This window comes from Acomys minous (genome assembly GCF_964271855.1).
Source record: "Acomys minous genome assembly, chromosome: 6".
Classification (NCBI taxonomy): domain Eukaryota; kingdom Metazoa; phylum Chordata; class Mammalia; order Rodentia; family Muridae; genus Acomys; species Acomys minous.
In genome coordinates this window covers 80,067,124-80,085,690 of record NC_140487.1, presented here as the reverse complement: position 1 = coordinate 80,085,690, position 18,567 = coordinate 80,067,124, and the positions used below count along the sequence as shown (strand labels likewise).

General features: G+C 46.1%; 1 protein-coding gene across 2 annotated transcripts in view; it reads right to left on the bottom strand.

Moving 5' to 3' along the window:
* Positions 1–490: 490 nt before the first annotated feature.
* AK4 (adenylate kinase 4) overlaps positions 491–18,567 on the bottom strand; it is a gene marked incomplete at its 3' end in the record, with an annotated part of 53,282 nt that continues 35,205 nt past the window's right edge. The window contains exons 3-5 of one of the 2 annotated variants that reach the window (XM_084784435.1): positions 7,406–7,578; positions 4,799–4,917; positions 491–4,272 (exon numbers count right to left, since the gene is read on the bottom strand). In XM_084784435.1, the coding sequence (XP_084640561.1) occupies positions 4,158–4,272; positions 4,799–4,917; positions 7,406–7,578 (407 nt within the window). Of the gene's footprint in view, positions 4,273–4,794; positions 4,918–7,405; positions 7,579–18,567 lie in introns of those variants that run through there. The other variant, XM_084784436.1, reaches the window with a different exon arrangement.

Here is an 18,567-nt window from a genome sequence, read left to right as displayed (position 1 = left end):
CAACTATGACAGCTGACCACACAGCCATCCTGCCCATGTGGCCTTCCCTGTCCTTCCTGGGGACATGAGTGAGTTGAGAACCTGCTTACATCTGGCTTCAGCTACTGAAGGCCCCTGCAGTTGAGGAGGCCATAGCAGGGGTGGGAAAGGCCAGGGCTGTGCCTCGATTTTCTCAGGTTTCTCCTGAAAGAGCAATTGTGTACGTCTCTCCTGGTCCCAGCTTCCTACAGACATCTTTGCAAAGGGCTCCAGCTTCAACAGGGGAAGGACAGAGCCAGCTGGGAACATGAGGGCCCATGGACGAGGCAAAGACGAAGAAAGCAGGAAAGCAACAGGACCAAGAGCATTGCATGCTGCTTTGCTCCCATTGCACTGTCTGTCTCATTGTGCAAATTACAGACAACTGTGACCGACGCTGGACCTATCGACTGGCATAAGAACTTTCGTGACATCTTTATAGTATATAAACAATGACACAGGGCCAAAGGAATTGATCGCATATTAAGCAGAAAAATGTTTATTTCTATCAAATTGAATGAAATCAATCTTCAAGCAGGATAACAAAAATCAATTAATACAATGAATAGTCAAGATAGCACATACAGAACAGAACTCTGATACTCAGGCACATATGACAAGATCAAGAGGAACTCCAACTTTCACACCAAAGGGAAAGACAGCCACCTGTTGGCTCCTGGGACATTGGGTTAGGAGGCAGGCTTGAACTTGGAGGATCACAGTGAAATACCATCATAGCTCAACACAGTCCCCCAGAGATCTGTTCAGCTCAAAAACAAGAGGCATAATTCAGTAGTACAAATTCTGGCTTAAGGGGGGAAAGTATCGAACTCTACCAACTCTTGCAGTTTATACAAGGACCAGGTTTTCCATTTTCTTCCCTTTCCCCAAATCCCACAGAGAAGGTGCAGTGATGCTCCTTTCAAAGGTTTTATAAACAAGAACCTGTTACTGAAAGACACTGTGCTCCCTACAACTGTCTGTCACTAGAGGGAGTCCATATGAATGCCACATGTGAACCTTTGTCACCTGAGCTTTGGCCTGTCTCCCTCATACTCTACCACAAACAGAATGGTCAAGCCAAGGAGTGCCGTGAGGCACAGGTGATGGCATTTATTCTGGCAAGAACTGTACAGTTTACCACACCAAAACTGAGCGGTTCGTTTTAATGTTTAACAGATGCCGTTTTCCTTCCTATGGCTTCGTGGCACCTGGAATTGAGACAGTTAAATTACCCTGGGTCCAAACCTAGCTTGCCTTGAAGCCTTGTATTTAGCAATTTCCTTTGCGTAAGCAAAGAATAAAAGAAATAGTCTCACACTGACACTCCAGTAATGCCTGCCACTCTTCCTGAGCTACGCAGACCTAGGCAGGCTCATGGCCCTGGCTTCCTTAGGCCAAAAGACAGACAGCTAAGTCCAGTAAAAGGCTGAGGGTTTCTGAAACATGAAAACCAGGGACTGAATCATAGCTGCAATTAAAAGCCTTGGCAAGACTTCATACCCTGGACTCCTTGTTCATAGGAAGGACCTCATGGGATGCTAGGAAGATTCACCAAGATGCTCATAAAGGTCCGGATAGCACACACTTCACTCAGAAGGCCTCCTTCATAGCAACTTTTCCCCTGTCATAATACTGGAAGAATGAACATGCAGTGTTTTTCATGTTTTAAACAAGAGGATTGTGGGAAGCTAATTGTCAGAAGAGCTGGGTGGAGTCTGGAAATGTAAAGTGGACCAGACTCTCAGAAACCACCCAGACTCTTGGCTTTCTGAAAGAAGGGCATGTGTGGCCTCAGAAGGAAGAGGAGCTCCTTTTTTTTTAAAAGATTTATTTATATACTATGTATACAGTGTTCTGCCTGCATGTACACATGTAGGCCAGAAGAGGGCACCAGATCTGATTCTAGATGGGTTGTGAGCCACCACATGGTTGCTATGAATTGAACTCAGGACCTTTGGAAGAGCAGCCAGTGCTCTTAACCTCTGAGCCGTCTCTCTAGTTCCCAAGACGCTCCTTTCACTCTATTTTTTGTCAAGATACTTTCAGTGTTTATGTTCATTTCTACAAAATCACTTAGAAAAAAACAGCCAAGTCTGCTGCAGAAAACATTTTTTAGGCCAATGGACATGAAATCAGCCTTGGAAAAGATTATTTTGCCCTTTGCTGTTCTTGGCAGCAGACCCCTGACCCTATGGTCCCAGTGCTAGCTACGGTAGTCTATTGACCTTGAAATGCATAGAGTGTGTAGACAAGGACCTGCTCTCACCCTATTGCTCTTCCCAATCCCTACAAGAGGCGAGAGAAGTTAGAAGTTATTGTCCTCCTCTTTTGAACTACCCTGAATCCCTTTAACTCTTGTGTCCCCAGGGGGGTGACCCCACTCTAAACTGTATAACGTCTCCCACACCTGACCTGCTTCTCCAGGAACCTGGGCTTTTATCACCCAAGCCCTACCAAAAGGCATCCAAAGGCAAGCTTCCAAACTGCTCAGCAGTGTCACGGCAATGCCCAGACAGTCACAGACCTGAGCCACTCATCTGCACTTCAGAAGCCTATTTCTCTGTACCGAGAGCATCGGGGTGTGTGTGTGTGTGTGTGTGTGTGTGTGTGTGTGTGTGTGTGTGCTGGTCTGCAGAACTCGCACATGGAAGGACAAGTGAGAGAAACCACAAGTGTCCAGGCAGCACAGGAAGAAGACGGACTCTCTGGCACACAGGATTCACGGCAGTGAATGGACTGGGGTAGTCACATGACACCTTCAGAATCTAATAGCATCTCATTCCCACTAAAGTGCTAAGTCCACCCCACCCCCAACCAGACTCTGAGGTGTCACGACGGTAATAAAGGACGCTCCCTGGGGACAGTCAGATGCAAGACACCTTTTTAAGGCAGAGGGAAGACATTTCAGTGTTCTTCCCAGGGAAGGGTGGCCAACAAGTCTGGAAAGGAGGAAAATCTCTAACAAATGCTTCACTGACATGATGATTGACAAAATATTAGTTATCTTCATTTCTGGACTTTATGGCCACCTACAGACTGCATCTTTGGAACAGGAAAAAAACAAAAAGATTCTGCATTCCCAAAATGGTAAAGGCGGCTTACTCAGTGCAGGCGCTATGTACACCTAGCGCAAGATGCTCCAAGCCCACAGACTTGTTCCCTTTGACTTCTCACCATCTGCTTGGATCACTCACAGAAACACTGGCAGCATTAGTATTTAGCAGCATGTTCAATACTCATTTTGCCTTGAACCCAACCATCTCATTAGTCCACTGAAAACTATAAATTACTACTTCTGTATAGAAGATACAATCACCCCACAGTTCCATAAATGAGCATTTCCTTCCCCTCCCCCCTCCAAGAATCCCTGAAGACTTTGGGGGCATCTTTCTTAAAACAATAAAAGGTGCAGAGTAGGCTCCAGACAGTCAGAGCAGCTGTTTAACAAAGTAAGCCTTCCGCTGGGCTCAGTGCCCAGGGAACTCAGGGACTGAACCCAATTATCTAGTTCTGGTTTGTAAAAAAGAGGACGTTAGAGGGGTAAATGCAGAAACTATCATGTCACTAAATAGCCTGTGAGGGGGAGCAAGCAGATGAGAGAAGATACAGCCAATAGAAACTAAGATGTCTGAGATCCAAGGGAGAAACAGTCACTGGGGAGAAGCAGCCACTGAGTGCAATTAGTGTCAATTCAATTGTCATCAGAGGGTGTGGCAGTGGACAAGCCAGGACCACGGGCCTTCAAGTTCTCAGGCTTATAGTGCTGTGGTTTAACAGCCTGTGGGAGGTGAGATACACCAGAGAGGCCACTATTGCATGCAAAGAGGCCCTGGTAGCACGTGGCTGTCAACCCAGCTAGAGTGTAGGCTCCACACTGGTAGAAATCCAGTGTGTACTACTTGCTTTCCTGTGAAGGGCGCTGGCACCTGCAGGGTTACCCCTTCTCATCAAAAGGCAGGAGGGTTTCCTTCTTCGTGAATCTTAGAATCTACCCACTAGATTTTCCCCGTTTCCTCATCATTTAACCTAGAAAAGATGCTGCACGCTATCTCAGCTAGCTTCTAATTTGGCCAGGGCACCAAGACTGCACACGACTGAGTGAACAACTGGGTCTTCTTGGCTCGTCCAATGCAGGCTCAGTACGCTTCTTTGGATTGAATAGGTGTGATCTTGTTTGAGAAAAGTGTGTAAACGTAAGGCCAGATTCTGTTAGTCTCCGTCCCAGAAAACTGGTGGAGCACGCCACGGCTCCTGAAATGCAATCCAAATAAACACCATTAGGTCGCTTAGCATCACATCAAGACAGGCCTTTTAAGATCCAGGGTTAAAGCGGGCACCATCACCTGCTCTGTTTATAGTTTTCCAGTCAGGCCTGGTCTGTCTGAGTCACCTATTTACACAAAAATAATGTCAAAATATCTGAGCCAATTAAATAGGAAAACGGGGGCTGGGGGTGTTAAGGGCCGGAGCGAGAGGTGGAGCAACTGTGTAGCATGCATGAACCCCACCTGACACCACCCCACCACCTCAAAAGGAGAGAAGTCTAGACAATTTTACAAATGGATTAACTAGGTTTAAGTCCTTGTTCTAATAGTTCCAAAGGAAATCTGTATCTTGTATATACCACTCCACCACCACATCATCTACCTCTGGGAGGTTTGCGCCTTTAGACTTGGCTGGAAGAAACATTACCTGGGCCAGCCCGGTGCCCTCCCCACCAGGCCCTACAATCATCTAATAGGTCCTTGTTAGGAATACACCGAGACAACACACTCACTTGTACAGTTCGATGACTGGTTTTGCGGCATCCTTATACCGCCTTAACCTGGCAGCAACTGCTTCAGGTTTATCATCTTCCTGTTGGACCAGTGGCTCGCCAGTGATGTCATCAATCCCCTGAAATACCAGAGAAGCCAGTTAACACGACCAACCACTGGGCATGCCCAAGGTCTTCCTTGTTCAAACCACACAGCCAATAGCCCTGGGCTTCCTTGAGCTGACCTTATGTCCTGAGAAAGGCATTAAATCTTCACTGTTCACACTTTTAAACACACCCCACTACTACTACAACGACGACGACGTGATAGATTTATTTATTTTATATGCATTGGTGTTTTGCCGGTACATGTGTCTGTATGGGAGTGTCAGATCCTCTGGAACTGGGGTTACAGACAATTGTGAGCTGCCATGTGGGTGCTGGGAATTGAGCTTTATAAATTAACCTTAGTCCTCCACACCTGTGCCATGGCACCCACACATGTACACATCCAAATGTACATCATACAAACAAATAACTGTAATAAAACAACAAAAACATATTTTAAAAAATGGCTCAATGCCATCTCTGCCAACCTTCAAACTGCTATGGAGCAGTCTCTGAAATGAATGATGTGTCCTAAGGTCAAAACAGACATGACAAACGCACAGGACCATCAGAGACAAACATTCTACAAAATGAGAAATTTAAATACATAAAAAATTTTAGTGGACATGGTTGCACATACCTATAATGCCAGCAGAGGCAGGTGGGTCTATAAGTTCAAGGCCAACCTGATCTACATAGCCAGGGCTCCATAAGCAAATTTCCTTTTCCACACTTTCAATCCTCCAGAAAGCATAGTTGCCTGCACACAGCACAGTAGCAGCATCAGAATTCTGCTCCCGGGCCCACAGCTGCTTTTAAGCTGCAGAAGTGTATCTGGCAAAGGCGGACTGGGGAGGAATAGGCTTCGGCAACTCAGACGGACCATTAAAACTGACCAAGACCACTGACATCCTGCTGCAGCTGGGGGACCTTGGGATTCACACTGATGGTGCGTTATCACAGGCGAGGAGGAGAGGCCATGCCTGACCTGACGGCCACAATGCTTAGAACTCATCTTTAGAGCATCAGGGAACACAGCACTGCTCCAGGAATGGCAAAATGACACTGGGCCACCAGCCTTGCTCTCTCCTGGGAAGACAATGGTGGTTGGTGCAACTGACTGTTCACTTCCACGGCTACCTCTGGAAACAGCATTGTAATCAGGTGTTCTTTCGAGGAGAGCTGGGCTTTGCAAAGTAACATGCCAGTAGATAAAGCCTTTTGGATATTATAAGAATTGGTCAGGCCGGGCGTGGTGGCACATGCCTTTAATCCCAGTACTCGGGAGGCGGAGGCAGAGGCAGGCGGATCGCTGTGAGTTCAAGGCCAGCCTGGTCTACAAAGTGAGTCCAGGATGGCGAAGGCTACACAGAGAAACCCTGTCTCGAAAAACCAAAAAAAAAAAAAAAAAAAAAAAAGAATTGGTCATCTTCTGAGATAAAGGTTTCTGTTCTCCTGTCTGTATTTCACACTTCTATCTACAGTATCTTAGGTTACACGTCAGTGGCACACTGTTTACCCAGCCACTCAGAAGGCTAGGACCAGGCTGGTCAACAAAATGAAACTGTGAAATGAACAAATCAACTAGTTAGAAGAAAAAAAAAAAAAACCAAAAAAGGAGACTTGCCATAAATGAATTTACATCATTAAGAACACTATTGGCACCACGGTGACCAACAGTGGTGACGCCACCTTAAAAAAGTAACTTCCTGCAATTTAATTACTGCTTCCATCTACATTCAAGGCCCTTTCCTTAGAAAGATTTACCCAGAAAGATACCACGCCACCTATTCCAGTCCAGCAGTAACAGACTGAGCTTGTGCATTAGTTCAAACTGCCATTATCAGGGAGTCAGAACTTAACTAATCTGGACCAGACCAGGCATGGGATGCACACCCATAATCTCTCAGGCATTTGGGAGCTTGAGGCTATAGAATGGTGAGCTAGACTCAGCCTGTGCTACCTAAAAGGAATGAGTGGGGTGGAGCTGTGCCTCAATGGTAGTATTTTTGATGACTATACACAAGGCCCAAGGATTTTGATCCCCAGCACTGTAGGGCAGAGAAACTACCATATTTATTCTTTTTTTTTAAAAACCAATTCTATAATCTAAAATTATACAGGTATTGTCCAATGTATTTAAAGTCTTATAGATGACCATTTCTTTTTATTTGCTTTTTGGCCACTATAAACACTGACAAAAAGCACATCTCTTTCACTTGCTCAGGCCATCCTCAACAACAGCCAACTAAACAAAAATTATAACTTTTAGTCCTTTTTGAATGTACATTACCATGTCACTTTAAAAAGAGCTCATCAAGGCCTTGTCTCAAGCGTCAGCCAATGATCATCAACAGTTTAATGAAACAACAAGGAGAGCACCACTTTCACAGGTCACCAGGCTGTTCAGTCCTAGTTCTCTCTCTTTGACTACTGCCAGATTTAAACTTTTTCTATGCCCCCCCCCCCACAGCCCCACAGTACACATATGCCCTCTAGGCAGCACTCTGTATATCTTACCTGCACTTGAGGTGGGTTGAAGTCCAGGTTATAGACCCTTCCGCTGGACGGGTGAATCCATCGACGGCTCAGACGATCTTTAAGTGTCTCAAAAGGAATATTCAAACTGATCACTAGGTCCACATCACAGATTCTGTCCAGGGCTTCTGCCTGCACTAATGTCCTCGGGAACCCTAGACAAACAAACAAACAAAATCAAGTGTGGGCTGGAGAGATGGCTCAGAGGTTAAGAGCACTCGCTGCTCTTCCAAAGGTCCTGAGTTTAATTCCCAGCAACCACATGGTGGCTCCTAATCATCTGTAAGGAGATCTGGCACCCTCCTCTGGAGTGTAGGCTGCAGGCACACGTGCAGGCAAATTATTGTATACATATTAAATAAATGTTTTTAAAAAATTAACTGCAAGTCCAGAAATAATAAAATCCACATAGTCCAAAAGGAGTTGACTATGACTCTGTAACTGCCTCTGTATATATGCTGTTTTATTGGCCAGCTTCTATGCTTAGTTTAAGGAGTCACATGATCAAAACAGACTGCACTGAACTGAAAAACCACTAACCCAGCTTGAGCTAAAATTTGTCTGAACTACTTTCTTGTGCTGTTGGGTAGGCCACGCTTTCTCCATTTCCTCTTCTGCTAAAGAAAGGAGCATAGAGTCTCTTCAGTGTTAGGTTACCTTAGGCCTTGAAATCTGGAATCAACAGGTACCTTTACCTATGCATGTACCATGTAACCTAAGAATTCCAAACGGTACACTTAAAATATGCCAGGAGGAAAAGTAGCCAATGCCCAAGATTCCAGTATTTGAGAGGCTACGTCAGGAGAGCTGTGACTTTCAGGCCACCTTAGGAAATATGTGAGACCCTGTCTCAAACAGAGAAAGAAAGGCTCACAACCATCTATAATGTGATCTGATGATTTCTTCCAGCTTGCAGGTGTACATGCAAGCAGAAGACTGTATACATACTAAATAAATAAAATTGAAAAAAAGAAAGATTCCAAGGGTGATAGGTGGCAAATTCTTCAGACTGATCTATATTCCTGTCTCAAACTAGTCTGAGCACAATACCAAGTCACTCCGGTGTAATCCTAACACGATAGGCTGCCAAAAACACTGCCAGGGAAAGTGTGTGAGCCTGGCCCTTTAATCATTGAGAGCACATGTTGTTTGTTTGTTTGTTTGTTTTTAATGACCATGCTGACAGAGGAGTACTGTATAAAGACCTATCAATCAAGAATGTCTATATGAATGAGATAGTCATTCATATACTCATATAGACGGGAGGGGGGAGGGTAAAAGAAATGTAGGCATTTTGCTTTTCTGATATACAGTAGCATTTGATATCTACTGATCCAAGTTCTCTTCAGAGATCTACCCTTGGAACCCAATGAGACTACAGTTCCTGGAACAATGACTGAATTATTTATCAGCTCATGGAAAGAAAAAAATCCTCATATAAATTCCAGGTTAAAATATGACCCGTGAAAATATGTGATAGGGAAAAAAAACCCATACTTAAGTAAGAGTAGCCATTTTGGAGAGTGCAAACTCAGCAAGAGGGAGGATTCAAGACTCCCAACTTCAAACTCAGCCTTGCATATGCTCCCGCACGCCCATACAAGGGGCGGGGAAGACAGAGGGAAGGAGCCAGGCAGAGGAGACAGGCAGGAAACATGGGCCTGACTGGCCACTACTCATCACGGTGGGTCACCCATGGAGACTGCCATGCCAGTGTGGCACTTGTCCCACTTAAATAGGCTGCTGACAGCCCCCCACCCACCCATCCGAGTGCTAAGAAGTGCCCGTTTCTAGTGCCCAGAACACGGGAGATGCCACCTGGGCAGCAATGCTGCAAGTGGATGGGATGCACCTGCACACTTGGTCAACAGGTGGCAGCATTTACAACTTTTCTGTGAACAGAGAAGAATTATAACTGGGCGGGGAAGTTGGCCCTGTAATCAACATCTGGGAGGCAGAAGAAGGGCTGCAGTGGGTGTCTCAGGCCAGTGTGGCTACAGATTAAGGCCGACTTTTAGAGACGGTAACATGGAGAGGGAGAGAGACTTCCTTGCAAATGAGTGTCCTAAGGAACAGGGTGGCCGGACACTAGCTGCCCACTGTACGCAAAGTAGAAGTGAGGCCCTCTCTCCCTTGGGTGTGGCTTCACAGTTTGCAGGAACTGTCCACCTTGCCCTTTTACACCTTCACCCAAACTAGAAAGCAGGACTGTCTCTGAATCTACCACGCTACGTCATTAGCCACACAGCTCTAACAGGTCTGCTGCTCAGGTCCCCAGGGGTTTGTGAGCTACAGGGAGAAGTGACTGAGTTCCTTCTGGTCAGTGAACGTTGGTGCCTGGTCCTCCCAACCTCGCAAGCCTGTGGAGGACAGGCAGAGTGGCATGTCGTGGCAACAGCCAGGGGCAGAGGAGGGTAATGGAAGCAGGGTCCAGATGCTTTGCTAGCTTAGCAAACACTCACAGGAGGTGCAGAGCCAGGGTCTACTGCCACAGGCTCAGGAAGAACAGGCCCTCCGCCTGGTGGGAGTAACAGTGGTCCTGCAAGGCCAAGTTCTGCAAGGGAGCCACCAGGTTGGCGCCTTGTGAGAAGCTGCTGCCCACCTACGACTGCTTCTGCCCATCCCAACCATGGGCGCCCAGTACAAACTGAAGATGCTGCTCCTGGTCATGCGCCACAGGAACCAGCGATGGCTGGAGGCAGGTGGCATCCTCCCAGCCTTACCTAGTGAGGGAGTGCAAGCTCTTCACGCCAGCCAAGGCTCCTAGCAGCAGAGGACAAGGAATTACAGTGACCCCTAACCCTGCTCCTCAGAGGCACTGCTCTCTGCCTCTCATGTGACTAATCCGTGTCCATCTGAGTGGTTTCTGCCCTCTGGAATCCAGCTCATCTCATCCTTATTAGCTGTGAAAAGAGTAAGTCATATGTTCGCTAAGTCAGCAAAAAAGCTGCAGGCTCTATATTCCCTCCAGGTACATTAGAGCCTTCGGCCCTTGCTCGCTGCAGTGTCTAGGGATGCACAGAGATACCCTGGACTAGCGGTTCTCAACCTGTGGGTCACAACCCCTTTGGGAGTCTCATATCAGATACTTACATTATAATTCCTAACAGCAGCAAAATGAGTTGTGATGTAGCAACGGACTTTATGGCTGGGGGTCACCACAACATGAGGCGTTAGGGAGGCTGAGAGCCACTGCTCTAGAACCTAAATCATTCAGATATGAGTTAGCAGAAAATAACTGATGAAGTGATGAACTGACAGACAAAAATGATCCAGAGGGAAAAAGGCTTTCAAAACTCAAAAACTGTGAGCTGGAGAAAGCTATGTTCCCAGGACATGGGGGAGGGGGAGAGGAAGGAGAAGATCCTGGTTCACTTTTTAAAGCAGCGTAGGATAGAAAGGTTTATTATTTGGCTTACATGTTCGCGTAAGAGTCCATCATTGAGGGAAGTCAGGGCAGGAACTCAGGCAGTCCCAGAGGCAGGAAGCACAGATGCTCTTACTGGCTTGCTCAGGCCCACGTTCAGCTGTCTTACACTTCCCAGGGACACCCACCCAAGAATGGGACAGCAGGCTGGGCTCTCCCCTACATCAATCAAAACCTAAAACTGGCCACACAGACATGCCCACAGGCCAATCTAAGGGAGGCAATTACTCGGCTGAGATCTCCTCTTCTTGGGTAGCCTGGGTGTGTATTGTCTCCTAACCAGCACATGGGAGCAGGACCAGAGCTACATGGCACGAAACTAGCTTGTTTATGAGACCCTGTTTCAAAACACAAAAAAGACCAAGTCTGCCTGTTCAAAATGACCTTGTCAAATAAGGTGACTTCTTAAAAGAGTATCTACACTGACGTCTCCTGAGATCTGGAATCCTCCAGGAAGAGTTTTTCCAATATAACCAAATCCATGGTGTGTGTGTGTGTGTGTGTGTGTGTGTGTGTGTGTGTGTGTGTGTGTGTGTGTGTGTGTGTATACACACACATGAGTATCATGCAGTGTGTATACATGTGTTATTACATGTATGGCTGGTACGTGGAGGTCTTGGACACCCTGGTGTTACAGATGTGAGCTGTCATGTGGGTGCGGATCCTCTGCTCTTAACCACTGAGGCATCTATCCAGCCCCAAATGCTAGTTCTTAAACCACTGGTTCCAATACTGTACCTCTCTCCCACTAAGGGAATAGGCAGGACCTACCATGTGCAAACCCTTGTGTAAAGGCTCCTCTGTTTAAGGGCGCTCTTTGTTCTCTGTGCACAGACAAGTTGGGGGAAAACTGGTCCCACTGTATCAAGACAAAGGGACAAATGATTTCACCACAGGCCCATTCGTTTCTGCGCTAAGGAAAATAGCTGGGCAAGCATTCCCTGAGGGCTCAGCCACTGGACATGACGTTCTGAGCCTTTACCATGTAAATAAAGTACTTAACGCTGACAAGCCAGCTGTGAACACAGACACCTGTGTCTGCCTACATTTGCAGGGCAGGGGGCTGAGAAACCAAATATGCAAATAAACGCAATCACATGTGATTCCGACAAACGAATGAACCAGACATGGTGATGGCCCTGTAATACTAACACGCAGGAGTTAAAAGAAGATCAAGAGGGCATCCTTGGCTACATTGGGGAATCAAAGGCCAGCCTGGGCTACTAGTCAGTCTCAAGAACTCTGAGTGAGAAAAACCCACACGCACACGAGTAATATTGATATTAATAACCAGAACACATGCCACTTAACCGTATGTTCAGAACCCCTTAAGGGTTCCCTGTTGTAGGCCTGGCGTGGTGGTGGTGCACACCTTTAATCCCAGCACTCCTGAAGGCGAATCTCTTAGTCTACAAAGGGAGTTCAGGACAGCCAGGCCTGTTGCACCGTACCTCAACAAAACAAAACAAAACAAAACAAAAAACCCAAACAAACAAGAGAGTTTCGTGCCTATGTTATGAATGAGAAAAAATAACTCGAAAGTAGCTTGGCTTGCTCAAGAGAGCACAAGATTAGTGAGATGGAATTCAGAAGTCTCAGACCAGGCTGCTTCAGCCCCATTCCAGTCCCCTCGGCATGGGTGTCCTGTGCACAGGACTGCATTAGTCAGGCAAGCAAAGTGGCCTGGCGGTCTGGCCACTTAACCCGTAGTTCTGAAGACACTAGTTCTCAGGGATGTGGGTTCTCCTAACAGCTAGGTGTGTTAGGTTGGGTGTGAAGACGTCATCCTTCTCTTACTTTGTGGGCTCCTAAATGAGTGGCCATGGGATGTGCATGTCAGGTGTATGACAGGACACAGGAAATGCACAGACCCCTGTTGAATTGCTAAAGCACACCTGCATTTAAAAATTGTTTTAGCCGGGCATGGTGGCGCATGTCTGTAATCCTAGCACTTGGGAGGCAGAGGCAAATGGGTCTTTTTTTTTTTTCTTAATTTCAAGGCCAGCCTGGTTTACAGAGTGAGTTCCAGGATAGCCAAAGCTACACAAAGAAACTTTGTCTTGGGGGGGGGGGAATACCCCCTTCCAAAAAAAAGTACAATCTTGGAGACCAAAGAGATGGTTCCACAGTTGAGAGTACCTGATGGTCTTCCTAAGAAGACCAGAGTTCAGTTCCTAGTGCCTACAGTAGACGGCATAGAACCATCCGCAACTCCAATTCTCAGGGATCCAAAGCGCTATGCTGGCCTCACGCACATGTTCACACATGTCATACACTTAAACACAAACTTAGAAAATAAATTTAAGAACTCAAAAAAAGTAACTGGACAATGGTGGCACACACCTTTAATCCAGTACTTGGGAGACAGAGGCAAGCAGGTCTCTATGAGTTCGAGGCCAGTCTGGTCTACAGATGAGTCCCAGGATAGCACAGGCTACACAGAGAAACCTTGTCTTGAAAAACAAATACTACAACAACAAAGTAGAATCAAGGACTTGGCAAAAATTATCTGACCACATATTTAATCCCAGCACTCAGGAGGCAGAGACAGGCAGATCTCTGAATTCAAGACCAGTCTTGTCTACAGAGTGAGTACTAGGGCAGCCAGGGCTACACAGAGAAACCCTGTCTTGAATAAAACCACCCCTGAAATATATTATCAATTTTAATATACAAACTAAAAGATGTGCCCACTTGGGATAGTGTCATGGCTACCTGCCTATAAAAATAACCATGGAAATCAACCAACCCCAACAAGCAATATCTGATCACTGGGATTTGCATGAGAAAGGTTCCCCAAAGGCTCATGTACTTGAACCCTTGATCCCCATCTGGAAGTTATTTGGGGTGGTTATGGACCTTGTTGGAGGAAGTGTGTATGTCACCAGGGACAGACTTTGACAGATGTGTAGCCTTCTCCTCCTTCCATGTGTGTGGATGAAAGTGACCAGGCAGCTTCCTGCTTCTACAAGCCTGCAGTGCCTCTTCACTGTGGTGATATATTCTAAACATAAGCCTGCTGCTTTTCATAGTGCCTGAACATGGGCGCCACTTCATCTGACAGGCTGGCGTCCCCCACCCCTGCTGTGGTCAGAAAGCTTAAGTGTGCTCTTTTATTCACTATGTGTGGGCACGTGTGTTTTTGTGTGCTCACACCATGTGCTGTAGCACCTGTGGAAGTCAGAGGGCAACGTTTCTGAATCAGCCCTCTGTCCATTATGGGTTGTAGGCATTACACTGAGGTCATCAGGCTTTGAGTGGTAAGCACTTTCACCTATGAAGCCAGCTCACCCAGCCATAATCCCTCCCTCCTTAAGGCACTTTTCCTTTCTCCTCAACTGTCACCAGCCAAGTACAGAACCAGCTACATACTATACTGATGTCATATGCAGAACACGCTGGGTGCAGTGGTGCACATGTGTAATCCCAGCACTCTGGAAGGCAGAGGCAAGTGAATCTCTGTGAGTTTGAGGCCAATCTGGTCTACAAAGTGAGTCCAGGACAGCCAAGGCTGCACAGAGAAACCCTGTCTCAAAAAACAAAAAAATAAAATAAACCAAAACAAACCAGGCAGAACAGTCTTCTAAATACATGGAATCACTCATAGACTCTCAGTCACCTAAACTGATCTATCAAGCACCCAGAATCATACCCAATCACAAAGACAAGAGGAAAATACTCTGGGCACTAGCTATAGGATGTGATGAAACAATATATTATTCATTTCCAACAGACAGCTGCTGCCCAGTGGGGAACAACACTCCTCAGAGGCTGGCCTAGACAAGGAAAGTACAGAGGGCATGAGGTCAAAGCCAGTCTAATCTGCTAAAAAACGACTCTGCAAGAGCAGGGTGAAGCCCTCAGTTTTGGCACATGCACCTCCTTCTAAGGGTCAGGTAGGTGGGCGGGCTCGCTGGGATGTCTCAGGCCTGAGATCACTCTCCCAGAAAACAAGCATGCACAGCAAGGCCGTACAGTCAAGCAGCCTGACTTCTGGAAGCAAAAGTGGATATAGAAAAACAGACATCTCTCCAGAAAAGAACCAGTGAGCAGGTACTGTTCACAACAAAATACAACTCCAGATTCTTAAAGTGTGAGTCTAGACCCATAGGTTAACTGATGGTGGGGTGGCAAAAAATCTGGCAACAGAAAAAAAGTTTCTGATCTCAAAATCAAGTACGTAAGGAATCCAAGATGGCTATGAGCTCACTGAAGGCTTGCGCTCTCTGCACTGCACAGACCACTATGCTGCAGGCCAGCGCCTGAGACACCGCAGGCAGATATCATATGTAGGACTATTAGGTCTGGAATTCTGTCACCCTCAGCTGTATAGTGAGTTTAAGGCCAACCTAAGCTACAGGAGACCCTGTATCAAAACAGGGAAGGGGAGAGAAAGATCATTTCTTTCATATATCTAAGGCTGGCATAGAATTGACCCTCTTGCCAAGTGTGCCACCATAACCAGCAAACAGCAGTATTTTTTTTTTTTTTTTTTTTACCATATACACAAAGGTTTCTTGTAAGGAACATAAAAATGCTGTGTATTTTAATCCTAGCACTCAAGAGGCAGAGGCAAAAGGTTGGCCTGGTATAAAAAGCTCCAAGCATGTCAAAGCTATATAGACCCTGTGTCATGAATGAATGAATGAATGAATGAATGAACGAACGAACGATGATTACCAGCAAGTGTTTGTCTGTGTGCCTATTTTAGAATTTTATATTACTTTATTTGTTTGTTTGTTTAGGATGGAGGGGGCAGGAATGGGTACCTGTGGTAGTCAAAGGACAACTTGAAAGGACTTTAGTTCTGTTCCCCACTATTAAGTCCAAAGGGTCAAACTCAAGTAGTTAGCCTTGGTGTCAAGCATTTTAGCTTGATGAACAATCTCGTAAGCCTTCTATACCTATTTTATACTCATATGCCACAGGCAATATAAAATCTCAAGCAAAGGGCTGGAGAGGTGGCTCAGAGGTTAAGGGCACTGACTACTCTTCCAGAGGTTCTGAGTTCAAGTCCCAGCAACCACATAGTGGCTCACAACCATCTGTAATGTGATCTGATGCCCTGTTCTATCCTGTGGGTGGACATGCAGGCAGAGCGCTGTGTAAATAATCATAAATAAATCTTTTTTTTTTTAAATCTCAAGCAAAAAGGTGTCACCAGTGAAAAATGTTTAAGAAACCTTTGTTCTCTTTATCTTAAATTAAAAAGCTTAAAAATTATTTTCAAAACTGCAAGAGTTCTTTCTTTTCCCCGTAAAAACTGCTGCTATGACTTGGATTTGAGTTGAACACATCTTCCAAAGGGTCACGTTCTGAACCTTGGTGGCTAGGGAGACAATGTGTGGCTAGGGAGACAAAAGTCATATGACTTTTTAGAGGGGGTGACCCTTCTTGGAAGGGATTAGCATGGATTCCAGCAAACTCCCATGAGACTTGTCCATCATCAAGAAGCAAGGCACCCTACCCACTCTGGCTTCCTGAATCACAAGAGGAAACCTCTCTTTGCATGTGCAACAAATCAACCACCATAGGATGCAGTCAAGGGGGCCCTCACTAGGCTGTTTGGGCTTGTCATTTGAATAACTGCTCCCCGCACCTCAGGCATTCAAACACTTGGTCCCCAGTTGGTGATGCTGTTTGGGTAGGTGAGTGTGTGTGTGACTCTGTGTGCATGTGTGTCTATATGTGAGTGTGTGTGACTCTGTGTGCATGTGTGTGTGAGTGTGTGTGTGTGTCTATGAGTATATGTGTGTGTCTATGAGTATGAGTGTGTGTGAGTGTGTACTTCTATGAGTATGTGTGTGTGTGTGTGCCCTGACACACCTGCAGTTGGCTGTCTTGCTCTCTGTCTGCTCTTGACATTGTGATCCTTCTGCTTCCTGCTCAAGTTGCTTATTGCCATGTCTTCCCTGTTATTATGGACTCTGGAGCCCTCACAAAATTTAACTTGCCCTTCCATGAAACAACAGAAAAACAACTAGTGCAGCCCCTACAACTCCAAACTAACTATAACTTTTTGTTCACACACTACTCAGCTTAGTTAGTGTTACAGCAGGGAAAGCTGACCAATGCGACAAATAAAAATATTGTGACAATCAGTCCTGGTGGCTGACATCTGTGATGCCAGCCACTTGGGAGGCTGAGGAGGAATACTGCCATGGGCGTCTGAGCTATCTAGTGAGACTCTACCTCAGAAAGAATAGCACACAATGGGTGCTTCTTACCCAAGTGCTGTGGAGGTACATGGCGCTGAACATTTTTTTTTTTAAACAAGGATGGAGCTGGCCAAGCCAGAACACACACCGTCTCCCCACCCCTCTTGGTGTTTCCTTGGCTTGCATCCACTGCACTGATTTCCACCCACGGTTAGCAGAACGCTTCTCCAAAGCCATATGGACCAAGATGAGTCATCCGTCATCCTGAATTCCTTCAAGACAGGCCTCTACACATTCAGTCACCTTTAGCACACTCTGACAAGCACATCCTCTGCTAAACATGAGCATGTGGCTTGCAACAGAAGGGGTCTGAAGGAGAACACGGGGACCAGGCAGTCCTGACACCTTCTCCGTGCCAAGTGGACGGACTCCAGAGCTTTGAAGGAAAAATCAAAACTGAAAATGTCCAGATGGGTTTTCAGGAAGAAAGATGAAAAAAAAAATCAGTTGGGAGACTGACGCACTTCGCTAAAAACAGGCCTGTGATGTAAAAGTGCCAGCTCTTCCCCGAGAGAACACTTAAGACAAAAGCAAGCACGAGAAGAGACATAAAACAGTCCATAACCGACTCTGCAACTCTGCAAGGACACATTTTTTTCAAGCTATTTTTGAACTTTATACTTCAACACTTCAGGCCCTGTACACCACCAGCCATGCCTTTATGTGAGGGTTATTCTCCTAAACATTTTGCAGCTAGTCACTCCTTCCTAATCTATCTTCCGTGATGTGTCGAATGCACAAAAAGGTAAGGTGACCTGGCTAAGGTTACACACAGCCAGCTGCAAGTCTGGCAAGTCCCAGTACCCATTGGCTACCTCTTGAAAGGAATTCAATAGAAATATGATCTCTAAAAGGTACACAAATTTTACATGACAAGAGGACTTAAAGTTTAAAGGAATTACTGAGAAGTATCTGCAAAACTAGAACTCATCCCAAATACACAGAAAATACTTGAGAAAGTAACGCACACCTATAATGCCAGTGCAGGGTATCAGGGGCTGGGGGCGGGGGTAGGAGTGTCATTCTGCTGTGAATCCTGCAACTATGCCAACTAATGCAATAGTGAATAGTGGGTATGTGCTGGCTACTTTTGTGTGAATTTGACACAAGCTAGAATCACCTGAACAGAAACAGGAGCCTCAATGAGAAACTGCCCCATTAAGATTGGGCTGGAAAAATAAATACATAAATAAATAGATAATAAAATAAAATAAAAAGACGGGGCTGGAGGCCGGGTGGTGTTGGCATATGCCTTTAATCCTGGCACTTGGGAGGTAGAAGCAGGCAGATCTCTTTAAATTCCAGGCCAGCCTGGTCTACGGAGGGAGTTCAGGACAGCTGAGGCCATACAGAGAAACCCTGTCTCAAAAAACCAAATAGAGGGGAAATTGTGCTGTAGGCAAGCCTGTAGATCATTTCCTTCATTGGTGACTGATGTCAGAGGGCCACTGCGGATGGTACCACTCCCCCCTCTCCCCCCCCCCCACCCCCCTAGGCTG